A 14,020-nucleotide genomic window follows, 5' to 3' on the forward strand; every position below is an offset into this window, starting at 1 on the left:
TTTTCTATGCGGTCCATGCCAGGTTGTTATAAGGAGGACAATTGGAGCAAGAGATCAGAGAGAGCTTAAGGGAGTCAGTGCAGTTGAGAGCCAGAGGGCAACAAAGTGAGTGTGGAAGCTGAAGAATCTCCACTGTTAGAAGCCATTATCAGGTAATGAATGGTGAAGACACAGTAGACTGAGAAGACTACTCTGTGTGCTCTAGTGATTTGTAAAGTGTGGCAATCAGCAATGGCACTATAGTTAAGTGCAGTCATGCATCATATGCTAAAGTGGTCAATAAATCCAATATCCAATCCAAACCCCATCTATACACGTGACAGTATAACAGCACTATGGACTAATGATGCTTGAATCCATGGTTACCAGTAAATAATTCTACAATATATCCAGTGAGAAATAATGATGGACAGTACTGATAATGACAAGGTTTCTGTTTGAACACTATGTTTACTGCAAGAACATGCCAACCCATAAGAACAAAAGAAGCAGGTTATGGTGTTACCTACAATTGAACAATCATATAATATGGTTAGTAAGCCACTGTACCTGATCCAAGCAATTTAAACTGTATGAGACAAGTGGCACTGGAAACAAGTAGTAAGGAAAAATAAATATCAACAGGGATTACAGGTTTTTTTTTTAATTCGTTCGGTGGCGGGTGGAGTCCAACTGGGTCCACTCGGCACAGTGGCCACTGATTGGCCTATTGTAGCCTGCCCCGGGTGATTATGATGATGGGGAATTTGGTGGAATGAAGATTGGCAGGGGAACTGAAGTACTTTCGAACCATATGGGGGTTACAGGTTTGTATGAGAATTATTATGAAGATTACAGTCTTCTGGAATGTGAAGGTTTGGTAGAATGTTACTGTTTTGGAAAAACGTGTTCCTTCCGTCTTCAGTGTAGAAGGAGCTGTATATTTCAGCACGAAAAATACTGAATGGGTTTCTGGGTGTAACAAATTTATTTCGATTCATACTGGTAGCTTCTTTACATGGTGCATGGTCCATAATATAACTCATAAACTTCATTAAGACATACAATTTTATTTGAAGCACATATACTTAAACATAAGGGAAAACAAATTTTCAGTTCCATGCAATGTGACACCTGTAATATGATCAACTTTGCAATAATTGTTTAAATCTACAAGAATAGATTTCTGTTGCAATAATGGTTTAAATGTACCAGAAGAGATTCCTGTTTATAATAAATAGTTATCAAGGTTAATGAAATAATGCACAAGAACAGAGAATGCATTTGGAAAACATGTGTTTTCAAGAAAGTACACCGTTTTACTCCTGATACAATAACTGAAGGTCATTTTCATACAAAACAAGCTCTGTGGCTTTATTCCGCAAGTGAACTATACCGACCAACAACCGCCGCTTGTCGGCAAAGTTAGTGCCAATTTTTGCTGATAGAGGGTGCCATGTAGTCAGTGCAACAGATTTCCATGGCCATTAATCTCGGATTTCTAGATCGAAGCCGCTACTTTTCATTCAAGTAGCTCCTCAATTATCCACACAAGGCTGAGTGGACCCCGTTCCAGACCCACTACTTCTCAGAAAATTGGGTATCGCCGGGAATCGAACCCGGGACCTCTGGATCTGTAGCCAGGAACTCTGGCCACTCGACCACAGAGGCAGTCCATTTCCATACACACAGGCATAAAAGGCACATAACAATAAGTTTAACTGTTGCCTCTGGAATATAACAATACTGTATAATACTAATGATCTGGCTGAAAGGTTCCAAATGTATAGCTCTTTCTGTGCTGAAATGTTCATCAAATTTGGAAGATCTTTGATGTCTTGTATTCATCCATGTTTCATTACAAAAATTTAATTCAGATTCTAAGAGAATTTACTAAAAAGGCCATCAGTGCAACTTTAAACTGTTAGATAATCTCCATTCTTACATAAAATTAAAATAAGATTTAAGTTAATCAAAACATTACATGTACCATGTATGAGGAATAATGTCACTATGCGCTCTACTATAACTGGTAATATCGTGTCACTGCTGTGCTGAACTTAAGCAGTGCCACAAGTGGATAACATTTACAGAACTGAAGCAACATTACACAGACCTCATACCATATATTTTTGCATTCATTCTGAGATTCCAAGGAAGTCATTACTGACAACTTATGGAACTTGAAATGATGTTACGACTTCAGAGTTCTGTGGTTTTCATGGTGCTGAATATTTACACTGTAGTCTTCAGAATTATGATACCACATAATGCAGTTCATTGTTACCAACATTTCAGAAGAACATACTGCTCTCATCTTCAAGGTAAAATGAAGATGGGAACAGTAATTTCTTTGAAATGTTGATAATAGCCTATGAGACTACACAATGTCATAACCTAGAAGATCACATAACCAGTAATAGTAATGCCATAGGAACAGTAAGGCCAGCACTAAGCAGCATTTCTTAAATTAAGAACAGAAAATAGAGGCCATGTGTAAAGAATGCCATGTACTTGACTTTCCATTACATTGTCTATGTATAACACAGTCCGTCAATAATGCAACAATTGTTCCCTTTTCTTCCACTTACACTTTAACACAACATGTTTCGGCCTTAGTTGGCCAATCCTCAGGTGTCCCAATATATCAGAACTGCTACTCTGCATTTATATGCAGCAAATTCACGTGCTGTAGTGCACTTAATAAAATAAAATAAAATCCATCAAAATTTTTTATTAAAATTTTCATCACTTTGGTTAAATTCTATTCCACCTCACAAGGGGTGTCATCCATTTGTTTAGAACAATACATTTCTCTCCGTGTCTTGACATACTGGGACACCTGAGGATGGCCATCTGAGGCCGAAACATGTTGCATTAAAGTATAAGTGGAAAAAAGAAAAGGAATAATTGTTGCATTACTGGCAGACTGTGTTATATATAGATGTTTTAATTTGGCTTGCAACAGTATACTTAAATACAGAATTTTCATTACATTTACTCGTAATAATACACACACTGACACAACTACAGTTTCTTTTTGAGTCCCCATCAAGCTATGTCATGATTTTTGTGACATAGTATGATTTTCAAGGATTCAGCATCATGGAATCAGTCAGTGTGACCATGTCATCTGAGGCTGAGTCATCAGATGCCTGAATTGAATGACCTGTGTATTTCCAATGGGGCACGTACTACACTACAATAACTGAAATGGCAAGGCATGTGATTAGAACTGGCTGACTTTCACCACGATATTGTTCATTCAGAAACACAATGGTAACAGAGTCATCTGAAAATCTGCTGCTGTCTTACTACAGGCTGGTGGGCCTCAGTAATTGCCTTGCCTTCTCTTCATGGGAGGACAGTACATGGCTTTCTTTCCAGCTACTGTTAAATCCTGGTGTTCAATGATGCGATGGACTTGTTCACAATGACAAATTGTGGAAAGATTCTTCCTGTGGAACAAGTACTGCTATCTTTTCTGGGCATTCTTGTGATTCTGTGCCAATGTAATATAAGGCTTGTTCAAATTAAACCTATGCATGACAAAGAAGTAGAGGCTGTTAGAAATAGTTCGCAAGGGTGCTGGTCAAGGCAAGCAATCACAACACCATCATGGTCTTCATGTCTCCGTCCAACATGAACCTAGAGCCCTTTAGTTCTTCCCTGAAGGCATCTAGCACATAAAAGTCACACAGTGACTGGTATGGGGTGTAAGGGGATGGTCCAACAATATCCTCCAGCAAGTGGAGTGAAGCGTGTCCCAGAGTGTGAATACATGGGGTTGGACATTGCTGTGTACCATGACACCCCTTATGAGCATGCTGAAGTATTTTCTCTTGATGGCAGTACAAAGGCCTCACAGGATTCCACAAAGGAGATGTGTTGATGACGATGTCACGTTCCTTGAATATCAGTAGTAGCATCCTGTTTGGACAGATTCTGCACCTGGAATGTCGGAATTTAACCATGTCACACTATTTCCGTGTACTCATTTTAGTGCACAGCTTATGGTTAACTGCTGGCATGTCATGCACACAGCCATATGACTGCTGGCAACCAAGTGTACTCAGTAGCAACGCTATGAACAGCCTTCATATGAGTGACGTATTGGTAGTTTGTAGGAAGACAAGATTACCCATCTTTAGGGGTCCATAGGAGGAGGCAGTCCACACTGACGGAGGGAAAACTTCTGACAACTGAATTGGGCCATTCTCAAACTTGTGGACCTTCTCTGTTATTGCAGCACTCATATAGCCTGCTCAAAATGTACTGGGCAGTCTCTTATACATTTTCATACCTTTATCCTCTTCACTTTCTTCTCTAATACTTTCCTATCCCTTTTATTGGTCCATTCTATCCTAATTCCTCTTTCCCTTCTTTCCTCTATCTCCATTAAAAAACAGTTATTAGCCCATTTACTTTATCCCTTTCATTTGTCTGTCCTATCGTCACTGCTCTCCTCTTTCTGTCTCCCTTGTACTAACACAGTTTCCGTAATCACTTTCTTTAACCTTTCAATATCTTTCTCTTCTTCCCTTCTTTCTTCTATATTCCTTCCTTTTATCTTTTTATTTTTCAGTCTATCAGCATTCCTCTTGTCCATTCTTCCATAGCTTCCTACTTCTCCTTTACATCAAAACTCTTCTGAAAAATAAATTGTTCTGACTTTGTTTTAGCTCCCTCTGAAGGATCATTAAGTTAAGAATGGGGAATGTCCCTTATGTTACAATATTCCAGGTGGTGACATGAGGTGGAAGTTCTATAAGCAAGGCAATGTAAGCGTGCATATATATTACGTTAAGGAGAGTAATGAATGGTGCATATCTGCATTGATGATTTTATCTATACGTTGTACATGATCAATGACTCTTTTAGTTCCCTTTCATTTCCAACCTTTTTTTTTATTGTTAGTGGGGTGGGACTAAGTCCCTTGTACTGCGGCCACTTTTGGCCTATTGTACCAGCCCCAGATGATAGGCGAGGGTGATGATGGAGCAATTGGTGGAATGAAGATAGGCAGAGGAAACTGAAGTCCTCGGAGAAAAACCTGCCCCAACGCCACTTTGTCCATCACAAATCCCACTTGACCAGACGTGGGATCGAACCCGGACCACCGCGGTGGGAAGCCAGTGACTAACCGCTTGAGCTATGGCACGGCCATATTTCCAACCTTACTACAGCCACTACTACAATAGACTAAGTAACATTCTACCAGACTACATGGTGCTGGAAACCAGAACACAGTAATCATAACATTCACTGCCATAAGAACTTCAAATCTCAAAATCTGGGGTACATAACTATTAATATCTGCTTGAGGTGTACAGATGCTAAACAGAGAGAAACATGAAATCACAGATTAGAAGTCTTGAATTTCATGTTTTTGAAGGAGTAAGTTAAGTAATGGATCTTTGGTGGGAGTACTGGACAATTGCATATCAAGTATAAATTTTATAACTTTTAAAATGTTTGTATCTGAATATAAATGTAAACTGAACAAGTTACTAACTTCATTTCCATTGGCAACAAGAGTACTTCTGGTGTACATAGTATAGCAAAATAAACTTCACAGCCATTTTCCAGCAGCTTACTGTGTCACTATTATTTTGAAAATGTCTGAATCAAAGACAGTAGCCAACAAAAATTTGCTCACAGCTTTACTGAGTTGAGTCCAGTGCCGAGACTGGAGTAATTTGGTACAGCATAAGTCCATTTTCATTAAGGATTCATGAACAACAAACCATAAGGTATGTTAGAACAGTATTCCTAACTGCTGACTAACTAAATACTTATTAGAAGTATGTTAGAGTGGTATTCCCAACTGCTAACTAACTAAATACTGACTTATGCCAGCCAAATACAATGTGGTTCAAATATGAGCGGGACTGATTCTTTTTTTAAAAACCATAATTGCCAAACACTTACTTGCACATGTCAGTCTTAAACATACTCCTCTCTGGAGTCAACACACTTTTACCTACGTTCTGAAAACATCCTGATGGCCTTTTCGAAGAAGGCTTGTGGTTGGCAGTGTGTCCACTCCCAAACGGTCTGGACGACAGCATCGTTGTCCACAAGCCGCATGCCTTGCAAGCCTTATTTGAGCCTTCCTAACAGTTAGAAATCACTTGGGGCCAAATTGGGACTGTACGACGGATGGGTCAGAAGGTTCCATTTCAATTTCCGGAGGGTTTCCATTGTTGTTTTGGCCGTATGGGGGTGTGCATTGTCTTTAAGGAAGGTTACCTGCTTTCCACCTGTCTTCCACTTGGATCGGATCTTTTCCTTCAGGTCTGTTGCCAGGTGGTCTGAGTAATAAGATGCATTGCCTGTTCTGGCATCTGTCAGAAAGTCTACATGGGTAACACCTTGCCAGTCCCAGAAGAATATTGCCATCACTTTTCCTGCTGAACGGCTCCTCCACGCTCTCTTGGGTTTCGGAGAATTGGTATGCCGCCACTCGGGTGATGACTGCTGCGACTCGGGAATGAAGTAGTGCACCCACGTTTCATTGGTGGTCACTACAGACTTCAAAAATGCATCACCTTCGTCTTCAAACAGCTGTAGGAGATGACTGGCAGCTTGCATGAGCACCATTTTGTTCACGCCCATCAAAGTACATGGTACCCACCATGCATTGACCTTGGAATAGTGCAGGTGGTATTTCATGATATCTTCTACACTACCAGCACTGATGGACAGCATTGGTCCAAGTTCCTTGATAGTGATGCACCTATTCTCACGAATATGCGCATCTGCACGATCAATGTTAGGCTCAGTGATGGATGTTAATGGGCGACGATCATGCAGTTCATTCTCCAAGCGCTCTCTGCCCTCTCTGAAGCACTTACACCACTCATGCTCATGGGTCCATGAGATAATCTTCCCCATACTGTTGTTGGAGTCTGGTGAATTTCAGCACAGACTCCAACAACAGTTTTCTCCAACGAGGAATTTGATCACAATGCGTTGATCCACGCTCCGCGGAACCTTCTGTTTGCTCTAGACTCTAGCAACCTCCAGGCAAGACTGAACAGTTCTAACCCAAACAGGAGGGAGGGTAGAGGTTGTGGCTTCACTCTCTCAAGGTCACACAGCTACTGCACAGTGCAGCTTGTTTACACACAAATCAGTCCCGGTCATATTTGAACCACCTTGTACCTATAAGAAGTATGTTAGAACAGTATTCCCAACTGCTGACTAACTAAATACTGACTTATGCCAGCCAAATACTACCTATAAGATGAACCTTGTTTATGACGTGCATGAATACAGAGAGATATTCACTGCTGGACAATAAATTTCCCACTTTTCATGGCACCTGAAGGTTAATTACCATATTTACAAGATCCTACCACTGAATCCTATCCTTCATATGATAAAGCTACAGTAACCACTTCAAAATAGTAACCAACAGTAAATATACTACTCAGAGCTGTGTTTATTATAGTTAACATTTTCATTAAAGATATTTGGGAACAGTTATATGAATTTAGAATGCCACAATGCTAGAAACGCACATGAAAACTGTGTGTAATCCAGTACTGATTGCACGTTTCTGGTCTTGTTTATTATCCGCCTAGATGTTGTATCCACTTATTCTATCTCAGACTGCGAACATAGGAACAGATTCTGCCATATTACCCATTCTGTGTCCCACCCAAATTAGTAATGTATAAACAGCAATACTTAAAAATTTAATATCTATAGATTGTATCCATTTTTGTTCCCTGTTAAAAGTCCAGTTTAATTTTAGACCATACAGCTGCAAATGCTAATACTATATAAAATACAATCTGAGTTTCACTTTTTGCTTTACATTTTAAAATCTTTGTAATGGATTCATACATTCATTGATATTTATGTATTTTATTGTTCTTATTTTTGTCAAAGTAAATGATAAGTGATATTCGAGATTATTAAAATATCACATATATTTCAAAATATCTTGAAGAACAATTTTCATGCACATGCCTTGAATGCCATGATCTTAATTTTCTATTTTCAATCTTACCATGCAGACTTCTTTCCAATCTCATGTAAATTCATGAGACATTACTGGTGGATAATGTAGCACTGGAGTAGGATTTTCTCAAAGTTTCTTCAGTTTTTCTCGCTAAACATCAGTCCACCATTGCTCCATACCCATTCACCATGTCCCCCCAAGGTGTGTTGAGAGCCCTGACAGGGCAACACATTATCGCATCCTCTGTCATGAAATTTGGGGCTTCATCTCTGGCCCAGCACTTGCCCAGATAATTTTTAATATTTCAAAATCCTTGCAAACCTACAATTTTTTACACTCAATCAGGATTCCCAAAAGACGGCTTCAGTGTCTGTCTTCTAACATATGACCTAGAGCAGGTTAATAAAAATATGTAAATGAGGCTTCATAACTTACTTTTTTATTCATGATGCTGAAGGCGACAAGACTTTCGAAATTCCTAGTAATCTTTCCTCATCATTAGCCTGTTCCCTAGCAAGCCGAGCATAGGTCTCACTGCTGCGTTCGTCCTCTTCGTCCAGCATGTCCTGCATTCGCTGTTTGTAGCTGCAGAAGGATAAAATCATATCAGATAATTTTCTGTAGAAAGTATTTAGCCATGTACTGATCTCATCCTATAACACACATATCCCAGTTTATTACCTGCATACAAATTTACACATCCATAGCGATTACTACACTGGCCATCCGTCTTTAATGATCAGAAGCTCCACATTTTGCTGACTTTTGTATGATTCGCAGAATAAATACTGATAATTTTCTTGGAGATCATTAATCAGTTGGTTTTTGTAACGTTGTGTCCTGTGATGTCATTTACCTAAGGAATCCGTCCAAGTTCACAGTTTTTTGAACATTTTCATAGCGAGCTTATTTCTTTTATGGTGAGGAGTTGTTAGTCCCATGCCCAAATGCCAAGCTGGAGGACCACTCCTTGTTGGCTGTCTGCAACTGCTTATTCATTATAATCGCACTACCCTCCATACCTGGAGGGCATCTCCTCCACTGACAACCTGAGGATGCACCCTGCTGTGGTGACAAGGGACCAACCTAACACAAGGAGCTTCATAACTTGTACTCTTCTCCAAGTACAATTAGAATGATCAAGTCAAGGAGGATGAGATCAGCAGGGCATATAGCACGAATGGTGGAGAGGAGGAATGCATATAGGATATTGGTGGGAAAGGCAGAAGAGAGGAGAACAGTGGGAAGACCAAGATGTAGGTGGGTGAACAATATTAAAATGCATCTTAGAGAGAGAGGATGGGATGGTATGGATTGGACTGATCTGGCTCAGGGTAGGGACCAGTGGAGGGCTCTTGTGAACATGGTAATGAACCTATGGGTTCTATAAAATGCTGGGAAGTTCTTGAGTAGTTGTACAATTAGCAGCTTCTCAAGAAGGGTTCAGCTCCATGAGTGAGTGAGTGTTTCTTGTGAAGTAGGAACTGATTTTCTGATTCTGATGAACTTAATACTTCAAAGGAATCAAACTCCTAGAAAACAAACATGCATTCATGATTAAGGATTCTAAGGTTCCAGAGATGGTTCACAATGTCATTGTGGGCATAAAATAAAATAGTAGTGTTTCATTTGGGGCAACTTGTGGCAATTTTTTGTAATTCATAGGAAAATAATTTGTAATACCCTGATCAAGGAACTAAGAACAGTTTCACACAATTTATTACAGAAACCTGCAATCTGCAATACTGATTAGCACTGCCAGCCACCATGAATTTATAACTCACTGATCAAGGAACTCAACATTTTCCAATTTAACTCACATGAGGGTCATTCAAACTGAACCTGTTTGGGGACTATTCTGTGCAAAGGAGTGGAGGCCATTTTAAAATAGCAGTTGTTGAAGCAGGCATTCCACTGTTGCACCAGAAGGCTCAGTCTTATGGCTGATGGTGTGTCATACCCACAGCCACATGATCACCTGTGGCTGGCTGCATTTGCAAGCAGTAATGTGAACATGTTTCATCTGAACAACCCTCATATTCTGTTTAGGAATAACAGATCTTTAAAAAAAAAAAAAATACAACGCTTATTAATAAATCTTTCTTGTGGGATGTACAATAACATTACAGCCATGTCAAAATTTTATTTCACTTTCAGTCTGATGGCAATAACAGATGAATAACTGGTGCCAGGATGTGCAACCTGGTATGGGAACACACCATGATCAAACCTACACATCAAGTATAAAATACTGTTTGTAAGTGAACAATTGGGGCACATGGTAGCATAGCTGGTTGAGGCACTAAGCTACAAGCTGAAAGGTCGCAGGTCTAAGTCCTGATGCGGTGGATTTTTTTTTTAATTTATCTAATCCTTCCAGCCGCACTATGGCCCTGGGGTCTACTCAGCCTCTAACAGAAATGAGTACCAGGAATCTTCCTGGGGAGTAAAGGGCGGCTGGCACGTAGGACTGACAGTCTTACTGCCATCTGTGAGCCATGGCCTTGCCATAGCTCAGGCGGTTAGTTGCTGGCTTCCCACCATGGTGGCCTGGGTTCGATCCCAGGTCTGGTCAAGTGGAATTTGTGGTGGACAAAGTGGCATTGGGGTGGGTTTTCTCAGAGTACTTCGGTTTCCCTTGCCAATCTTCATTCCACCAAATTTCCCATTATCATAATCACCCTGGGCAGGCTACAATACGCCAATCAATGGCTGCTGTGCCGAGTGGACCCAGTTGGACTCCACCCCCCCACTAAGCGAATCTGTGAGCTATCTGTCTAGAGAGAATGTGGGAACCTTGACACCTCACAGCACGTTACAGGGATAGGTTTACCTTTTTTAAGTGAGCAATTACAAATAGGGTGAGAGTGTGAAATTCTGTGGTTATATACAATAAATTAAATTTAAACAGAATCTATTCTTCAAAAATAAGTTTTTCTTAAAAATAAAATAAAAATAATAAGACCTGATGGCCTAGAAACAAATGAAACACAAAAGTGGGCCTTATGAATTCCGCCTGGGGAATACTTGTTTTATAATGATTTCAATTGTTACCATTTTCATTCATTTAATTATAGTTTCATATTATCTTTACTTATTGACAGTGAAAATTAAGAGTTTAAGAGACCATGTTTAAATTTTGAGCAGGCTACTTACATTTCACTGTCTGGGTTATTTTCCTGGTTTCTGCATTTCTCTAATTTCTTTTCTAGCTGACGAACCATCTCCCGTGGTGGGTTCTCTATAGATCTGACCAACGAACGAATTTCTGAAAATCAAAGTAACATACGTACTTGAGCATTATATTACTTGAGATTAGACGATGTCTGACAGTGCAGTATCTTCTGGCTTGTGAATGACACTGTATAGTTGGATCAGGTGGTTACTGATGTTCCACGGAACCTACTACCACCATCACCTACCCAGGAGATTGAGGCAATGCGTGCTTCTGGCATGTTGGTGACCACCTGATCCAACTATACAGTGTTATAACCTAATGACACCAGATTCCTTCTCTCTTTGTAACATATGGTCTAATGCAGCGCTGAGCCAATTCATTGTACAAGAAGCAAATTTCAGAATTGCTGGGAAGGAAGTCAAATGACAAAAATAAAATTTAAATTTTACTGAAAAAACATCTTTACATTAAGTTTTCATTTAACAAAAATAATTAGTGGTAATATGATACAGTTATGACTTTCATTATTAATATTAGCATGGACAAATATTAATGAGAAGCCTGACACTGCTTCTTTGCCACCAACTTCTCAATATCTGGATGTGCCCAAGAATTAGCTCACAGGGTCCACATGCCACAGGTTTGCTCACAACCAGCCAAATTGACTTTTTACAGAAGGAAGCCATTCTACTGACCTCAGAATCTTAAGTACTAACATTATTAATGACTTCTATTGTTCAGAGGGGGATGGAACCCCAAAGCCTCTCAAACACCTATCAAGTCTCCAAAGCAATGACTTTCAAAAGTTTAAACAATCCAGCTTTCTATCCCTTCATAAGAACTTCAATTCAAGACCATGAATATTAAAGTTCTTTGTGAGATACAAGGTTGTCACAGCAGTGACTGACATGTACTATCTTCTGGGATGCAATGCCATGTAGCCCAGTGAAAGTTCAGCATTTCAGAGGATCCTGGTAGCTGCTTGAGTTATTCTTTGAACCTCTGAAATGTCAGTGAACTTCTGCCGAGAAGATAGCACTCTTCATTAAGTTTATCATTCGTTTAGTACCATTGCAACTTGACACAGGTCGATGAACAAGAAGTCTCCAATGTCTTCTGTCTTCCCACAATCTTTCAACTTCAGTTACTTGCCAGCTCTTTACTCTCTTCGTGAGGTCTTACACTACCTGGCTGAACCATCTTGTTCTCTGTCATCCCTTCCTCTAAATTTTAATTTTAATACCTTTCTCATTATCCTAGTTCTATCCATTCTCTTTACATGGCTTAAACGTTCGAACTGACTTTTTTCTAAATCTTGGAACAAATTTTTAATTCCACCTTCCTCTAAGTTTCATATCAATTCACTGAATTCTGCTTTTATTTATCTTCATAATGGGGTAAGTCGGACAGCTCAGTCAGTACAGCGACAAGCTACAGGCTGGACAGCTGAGGTTCCATTCCTGTCTGGGGCAAGATTTTCTCCTCTCCACACAATCCAGACTGGCTCTGGGACCTGCTCAGTCTCTTATCTAATGGGTACCAGTGACAATGTCTCTGGGGGTAAAGTGGGCAAGACATGAAGCTGACCACTCACCTCTATCAAGTTCCAAGGTTAAGGATGGTGGAGCTATATGTCCAGTCACCCCCCTCCCCCATGCCTTCATGGCATAGCATTTAAGATTTCAGCTACTTACAGTTATTTTCCACATAATCACCACCATTCGTTATGCCCTTTTGCCAGCGATGAACAAGAGCCTGTATGCTGTGCCTGTAAAAGTCTGCGCCAGCAGAGGCTAGCCACTTTCTTACAGCTGCAATGACAGCATCGTTGTCTGGAAAATGTTGCCCACTTAGTCCATCTTTCATAGGCCCAAAGAGATGGAAGTCTGAAGGTGCTAAACCGGGGCTATAGGGTGGATGTGGTAGGACAGTCCAGCCAAACTTTGCAATGTGTGCGGTGGTCGCCAAACTGGTATAGGGTCTAGCGTTATCGTGTTGCAAGAGAAAGGTTGTCTGCTTCTCTGGCCTGACTTGGGAAATGCGGGCTTTCAGCTTAGTCAGCATCGTCTTGTAAAGGTCAGAATTGACAGTCTCACCAGGCTCCAGGAAATCCAAGAAGATCACACCCTGCCTATCCCAAAAGACCGTGCACATCACTTTCCCTGCTGATGGCTGTGTCTTGAACTTCTTTTTTCTTGGGGAATCCAGATATCGCCACTCCACGGGCTGTCTTTTGGATTCCCGCTCATAGTGGTGACACCATGTCTCATCTCCAATGACGATGCTGTCCAGAAACTTCTCACCTTCAGCCTCAAACTGGTGCAACAAGTCCTGACAAACTTCAATTCGAGGAGTTTTGTGGTCCTGTGTAAGCATTCGTGGGACCCACCTGGAACAAACTTTGCGATAATCCAGCTTCCCCAACATTACAGCCAATATTAAGCCGTGCACACAGTTCCCTGGTCATTATCTGCCGATCTGTTCATTGTGAGGAGTGGCAGCTGAGCAGGGACACCCAGGGCATGGCTTGTCGTGCACTTCACTTTGGCCACTGTTGAAATGCAGTACCCACTGCCTCACTGTGCTGACATCCACTGTATTGTCTCCATACACCTTTAGCAAGTGTCAATGGATGTCAATGGGTACAATTTATTTGGCAGTGAGAAATTCAATAACACATCTCTGTTTCATATGCACTTCTATGTCAGACACAATTTTGGTAGACTGCTCGCACGACAACCAAATTAACAGTACATTGGCGGGAAGGTTCAACCTTTACTACAACACCACCATCCATCTCAGACATTACATATTAACACAAAAAAAAAAGGAGGCATTATTTATGGAACGCCCTTCGTATACAGAACAGTCCTCGTGTATATATATATATA

At 40.5% G+C, this 14,020-nt stretch overlaps 1 protein-coding gene across 4 annotated transcripts in view; it reads right to left on the bottom strand.

Annotated features, from left to right (window-relative positions):
- The window catches only part of LOC111869926 (cyclin-H), a 28,967-nt gene that overhangs the window by 5,842 nt on the left and 9,105 nt on the right, over positions 1-14,020 (bottom strand). Inside the window, exons 5-7 of one of the 4 annotated variants that reach the window (XM_023861813.2) lie at positions 11,108-11,219; positions 8,387-8,536; positions 1,585-3,930 (exon numbers count right to left, since the gene is read on the bottom strand). In XM_023861813.2, coding sequence (XP_023717581.1) covers positions 8,395-8,536; positions 11,108-11,219 — 254 coding nt within the window. In that variant the 3' untranslated portion in view covers positions 1,585-3,930; positions 8,387-8,394. Of the gene's footprint in view, positions 1-1,584; positions 4,630-8,386; positions 8,537-11,107; positions 11,220-14,020 lie in introns of those variants that run through there. The other 3 variants (XM_023861817.2, XM_023861814.2, XM_023861816.2) reach the window with 3 other exon arrangements.

The sequence above is a fragment of the Cryptotermes secundus genome, unplaced genomic scaffold (assembly GCF_002891405.2).
Source record: "Cryptotermes secundus unplaced genomic scaffold, Csec_1.0 scaffold952, whole genome shotgun sequence".
Lineage (NCBI taxonomy): Eukaryota > Metazoa > Arthropoda > Insecta > Blattodea > Kalotermitidae > Cryptotermes > Cryptotermes secundus.